Source organism: Otolemur garnettii, unplaced genomic scaffold (assembly GCF_000181295.1).
Source record: "Otolemur garnettii isolate 467f Iridium unplaced genomic scaffold, OtoGar3 scaffold00013, whole genome shotgun sequence".
Lineage (NCBI taxonomy): Eukaryota > Metazoa > Chordata > Mammalia > Primates > Galagidae > Otolemur > Otolemur garnettii.
Genome location: NW_003852408.1, coordinates 30,283,685 through 30,289,714, shown reverse-complemented (window position 1 = coordinate 30,289,714; position 6,030 = coordinate 30,283,685). Strand labels below are relative to the sequence as shown.

The 6,030-nt window shown below is 47.0% G+C and overlaps 1 protein-coding gene across 2 annotated transcripts in view; it reads left to right on the top strand.

The window, feature by feature from the left end:
• The first annotated feature begins 1,614 nt into the window (after positions 1–1,614).
• The window catches only part of BZW1 (basic leucine zipper and W2 domains 1), a 14,618-nt gene continuing 10,202 nt past the window's right edge, over positions 1,615–6,030 (top strand). Inside the window, exons 1-3 of one of the 2 annotated variants that reach the window (XM_003785040.3) lie at positions 1,615–1,784; positions 2,958–3,031; positions 4,511–4,687. In XM_003785040.3, the coding sequence (XP_003785088.1) occupies positions 2,968–3,031; positions 4,511–4,687 (241 nt within the window). In that variant the 5' untranslated portion in view covers positions 1,615–1,784; positions 2,958–2,967. Of the gene's footprint in view, positions 1,785–2,957; positions 3,032–4,510; positions 4,688–6,030 lie in introns of those variants that run through there. The other variant, XM_023510443.1, reaches the window with a different exon arrangement.

Here is a 6,030-nt window from a genome sequence, read left to right as displayed (position 1 = left end):
TATTAGTACTTGAACAGAACTTCAGAAATGAAAAAAAAAATCGTTTAGGGGCAAGAGTAATCTGTAACACTGAAAGTGTTGTTTGCATTGTAGATTGGGAGACTGGAAGAAAGGATCTGACTCCTGCCACTTCCCTCTGCTCCCCTCAGCCCTCTGTACTCCACCAAGTTCCAGACACACTAGCCTCTTGCAGCTCTGCCACCAGGTCAAGTTCTTTCCTGCCTCAAGACCTTCCCACTACAGTTCCCTCAACTTGGAAGGGCAAAGAGCATGGATTTAACAAATATTTGATTAATGATTCAACAGATACATTTGGAATTCTTCTAAATGGAATAAACGTCAAATCCCCGAGACAGTATGACGTTGCCATGGAGGAAAAGTATGAAGAAAGAAAAGGTTTGAGTACAGAAAAGGAGTCAGCAGATACTGCACAGAGTGTTCCGAGAGTAACCCTGGGATAGTTGGAGTAATCTACATGCTCAGAGGAAGCAGGGAGTACGAAGACTGAAAGGAATCACTTAGGCAATAATTTCAGGAAAGAAGGCTGAGAAAGTAATTTTCCATCAAGTCAGTGGGGAGGGAGGTAAGACAGCTCAGGGAAACAAGTCAACTAATATAGACTATTTTACCAAACTGTTTATTAAGGTAGAAAAGCTGAGCCTAGGAAAGGTGATTTTAAAGACAAACGCTGTCTTTAGGGTTTCTCCGACAGAAGAGTGAGGAAGTCCATGGAGAGAGGCAAACTAAGGCACAACGAAAACAAACATGGGGCTACAACCCGCAGCCTCCGTGCATCTCCATTTGCAGTTTTGTAAAGGTTTGCAGCGCTTTTCAAACGCACTGTCTTATCTGATCGTGCCCTAGCTCCCTGATGATATACCCTCTGAGTGGTTCTCTAAGTGTGGTCGCTAGACCAGCAGCAGCCTCTCCGCTAACTTTTTGGAAAGGCACATTCGTGGGTCCCACACCAGACCTAGAGGATCCGAAATTCTGCGCGTGGGCCCCAGCAATGTTTTAACAAGTCCTCCACACGACTGCGACGCTCTCCAGGTCCCCATAATCACCACACTCAGGAAACAACGACAGAAACCTGAATGGCCCGGCGGTAGCACTTAAAAAACCGAATGCCCCCCTCTAAACTCTCGGCCTGTGTCCTCCTCGCTCCTAAGACAGAGAACGAGCCCACCCAGCCGCCCCGCTTCGGATTTCGCCAGCTCTAGTTCCACCAACCTCAGCCTGGGAAGAGGCGAGGTGTGGCTTCCTTTTCCCAAGCCCAACCCCTGGGCCCGCCGCCCCCGGCCCTCGGGACCCGATTTCCGGCGCTAGAGGAGAGGGTGGGTGGGCTGGGAGGGGCGGGACTCCAGTAGGACGCTTCCAACTGCGAGACTGGCGGGGGGAGGCCTCGTTCTCTCAACCCCTCCACGTGTAAAGAACCTAGATGATGAGGCCGTGGGAGAGAGACTGGCCAGTCCGAGACAAGTGTTGAGGGGACCTGGGACCCAATAAGGAAATGAAGAAGCCTCGAAACCCCTCCTCCCTTCGTTTTCCTCCTTTCCCACCCTAAGCCCCAAGGAATGGAAAAGGCTGGTGGCTCCAGGCCGCGATCAGGGAGGGGCGCGGGGTGGCGCACGGGGAAGAAGTCTCGCGATAGGAGAGCGGCGGGGCGGGGGTGGCACCTCTTGCCTCCTCCTCCTCCTCGCGTTAGTTCCGGTCGCAGAGGGGACACCGCCGCAGTTGCCGCCACATCGGGGATTTCTGGCTCTTTTCTCTTCGCCTTAAATTCGGTGAGGTCCACCGCCCCGCTCGTTCCCGGGCTGACGTTGCGGCTGTCGACGCTGGGCAGAGTGCCAGGGAGGCGGCAGTCCCGCTGCGGCCCTGCTCGGGTGGGCCCGAGCGGAGGCCGTCGCATGAGGTCGAGCCGGATCCGGGGGCTGGACGGGAGGGCCGGGGCTAAAGCTCCAGCGGGGAGACCGAGGGGCGGCGGCAGAAGCCAAGGTCGGGAAGTGTGGTCCGGGTGCGCGTCGCGGCGGCGAGGGCAGTGACCCAGGCGGGCCCCCTCCGGGCCCTGCCCGGCCTGGGTAACAAAGCCGCCGCGGCCTCTGTTGGGTGATGTACGCGTGGGGGGGTTCCGGCGGGCGGGGCGGGCGAGCCGCCACCACCACTGCGGCCGCCTCCTCCGCCGCTGCTTGCGCTGGAGGGCGGGCGGATGTACGGGGCGGCGGGGGCCCCGGCGCGAAGCGCCTCAGCGCCTGTGGTCCGCTCGTTGCGGCGGCCGCCACCGCAGGCGACAGGGTCAGTGGAGAAGGGGCTGCGGAACCCTACGGCGCCCCGCTGTGGCCAAGGGTCCTGGGTGGGGAGCCGATGATTTGTCGCTTGAGCGGGAGGCATAGGAAGGGTGTGGATTGGGAGACACGTGCCCGGGAGGAGGCTCGTACTGAAGTGTAAAGCCTTGGGTTAATTTTGCAGGCTGGAGTGGTGCAAGCGGCCGCTCCGGTCACAGGCACGACTTACAGTGGGTGGTGCTGCCCATTACCAGGCGCCCCGGAAGGCGGGATTCACCTCTTGATGGTGTTTTAGAATTGACATACATGTTTTGGATACCTCCTGACTGCATTCTGTGGTGCTTAGAAGTGGTGAAAGATGCAGGCGAATTCAAGGAGGAATGTGTAATAGACCAAACGGTTATATTTATGATGAGTGATTTGCTACTGGTCACTGTAACACCCTAAAGCCATTTACGAGTGTAGTTCACTTCTTAAAGGGTTTCTTGTAGAGAGAAATGAAGATTTTTAACGTCACATTGAATTCAAATAAAGGTAATTCTTTGTAGCTGCACCAGGTATGTTGTCAAGCTGAAAGTGTTCCATTTGGTTTATATATGACTGTAAGGTTTGATACTTTGTTTTAAAAATGAGATTAATGGCACTGATAACAAGGCCTTGTTTCTCTTTTCCTAGGGTGTCTTTTATGAATAATCAAAAGCAGCAAAAGCCAACGCTATCAGGCCAGCGTTTTAAAACCAGAAAAAGAGGTAAACATTTATGTGTTAATGTCTCTCTCAGATTTTCAGAATGTCTTTTGTATCTAGTTCCTCTCACAGGCAATAGCTTGGTAGTAATAAAACATCCAGAGAAAAATACCAGAAAGGAACTTGAATTTCTAGTTGACTGACATTTCAGATACTCCTTTAATATTTCTAATACTTTTCCAAGCCTTTAGTTTTTAATATCAGTATATCTCTAAGCAGGTTAGTGAACATTCTTTATAGTGTGAAGATAGAAGTACCTTTTAAAAAATAGTTAAGGGCTTTGATGTCATTAGCTAACAGTTTCATTTAAACTTGTGCTTGAGCAAAAGGTTAATTTATAAAAGTAGAGTTCCTGATGTGGTCACAGAGATTTTGTGAAGATTTGTGAAAGAAAAGTCAAACTTGACTCATGGAGTTTAAGGAATAAGATTCACGTTGTTGACTACCTTTTTGTATTAGTGAGTACTTAAGTGGATATTGGGTTTTGTAGCAAAGCAATGTACTGGTGATACAATGCTAAACAAGATGGAGCCTCAGGTGTGATTTTGTATTAAGCTTCCATTTGTACTCAGCTTAATATTTTCTCAAAACACTTTCAAATGTTATTGCTTGAAAGCACATGCTAACCTTTTTTCCTGGAACTTTTAAGGAAATAGGGAACTGGGTCAGCTACCGGTTATAAATTGTGATTTTCATTTCCAACTCAGAGTAGCAGATACTTTGAGAAATGGATATTATAGAATTTTATAATCTCAGTTACAGTCTGGCACCTTGTAGTGGTGATGGGGAGACTAAAGTATGATTTGATTCTAGTCTGCAGATTCATTTAAATTTAGCCAGTAAATTTAAGGAGCAGGAATTGTAAACTGTAGCAATTGGGTAGTAATGGAGGACAGTCAGTATCCTCTGAGTATGTGGATTACTGGTATCACCTTTCTAAAAATGATAACAAGTAACATTGTGAAGATGGGGGAGAGGTGTCATTATTACCCCTAGAATCAGGGAGGAGTCATTGCCCCAGTTCCAGATAAAGATCATTCATATTCATTCATAGCCTCTTGGCCTTTGATTAGGGTCCTGAGTACAGTGAACAACCCAGAATACACGGCTGTTGGTGTTAAAACCAGGAAAGTCCTGAGTGAATAGAGAGGAACTTGTCACCCTAGTGCGATGTGAAAATTAAGATATTTAACCTAGATGGGGAAATCAAAGCTTTGTTATGAAGCATGTGAAAGCAACTCAGCAAAGTTCAGGTATGTGGGCAGGGCACAAGTCTGAGCACTTTCTGTTTAATTAGTGTTAGTTAATATTTACAACAACTTTGTCCCCATTTTACAGAAGGAGAATTCAGATATGGAGAAAAAAATGAATTTCTGATGAATTCAGTTATTGAGTAGTTAACAGCTGCATAAAGTGATGTTTTCTTAGCAGTTTGGAAAACCTTTTAAAACTATGTGTCTTGGGTCTTTCCTACTCCCCTAGATGAAAAAGAGAGGTTTGACCCTACTCAGTTTCAAGACTGTATTATTCAAGGCTTAACTGAAACTGGTACTGATTTGGAAGCAGTAGCTAAATTTCTTGATGCTTCTGGAGCAAAACTCGATTACCGTCGATATGCAGAAACACTCTTTGACATTCTGGTGGCTGGTGGAATGCTGGGTAAGTTTCTGGATTTTGTAAATTTAATAATTTAGGGAAGTATGATATGTGGAGATCATGGAGAATTTAAAATATGAACTATTTGACAAACTTATCAAAATGGGTGTTTTTTTGGTTGTGTTATGTTACCCAGTAGGCTTTTCCATCTTTTTTCTCCCAAGTTGTAGTTGTTAGATTGTCTTGCTCTGTCTGGCTTAGAACCATAATCCTTAGGGAAGACTATTCTCTGATAGCTAAAGTCCCAGTAACATCCCCCATCAGTGATATTTTTTTTTTCAACCTGTGTTTGAACACTCGCAGTTAGTGGAGAAATCTTTACCCCTTGTTCTATCCTGTGAAATACTTTCACATACCTGAACCTGCATTGTTCAGTAGCCAACTATCAAGGACTTAATAAGGCCAGTCCAAATTGAGATGTGCTGTTAGGTGTTAAAATGCACGTTGGGTGTGTTTTTTTGTTTGTTTGTTTTTGAGACAAAGTTGTACTTTGTAACCCTGGATAGAGTGCTGTGGCATCATGGCTCACAGCAACATCAGTCCTCTTATCTTAGCCTCCAGAGTAGCTGGGACTACAGGCATTGTCACCTGGCTGGTTTTTCCTATTTTCAGTAGGGAAGGATGGGGGACTGGTCTCAAAACTCCTGAGCTCAAGCAGTCATCCTGCCTTGGCCTCCCAGAATGCTAGGATTACAGGCACACATCTGGCCTGCACATTGGATTTTAAACACAGTTGAAAGAAAGAATGTACAACATAAGTTATTGCAAAATGTTTTCAGAGTAATATTGTATTGACCCTCACAGCCTCTTGTATGCAGGCAGTATAGAAGCTTAGGAAAAGCTTAAAAGACGTGTAGTCAATTTACTCAGTAGTGGAACTGGGGAATTAAAATTCATACCTTTTTTTTTTTCTTTGAGACAGAGTCTCACTATGTGTGTCGCCCTTGGTAGAGTGCCATAGCGTCACAGCTCACAGCAACCTCAAGTTTTTAGGCTTAAGCCTCCTGAGTAGCTGGGTACAGATGCCTGCCACAATGCCTGGCTATTTTTTGGTTGCATTTGTCATTGTTATTTAGCAGGCCCAGGCATGGCTTGAACTCACCACCTTAGGTATATGTGGCCGGCGCCCTACACACTGAGCTATGGGTGCTGAGCCATAAAATTGATACCTTCTAATGGCCTAGTCAAGTATTGCTTTCATTGTATTTTCTTTTTTTTTTGAGACAGAGCCTCAAGCTGTCCCCCTGGGTAGAGTACCGTGGCATTACAGCTCACAGCAACCTCCAACTCCTGGGCTCAAGCGAGTCTCCTGCCTCCGCCTCCCAAGTAGCTGGGACCACAGGCGC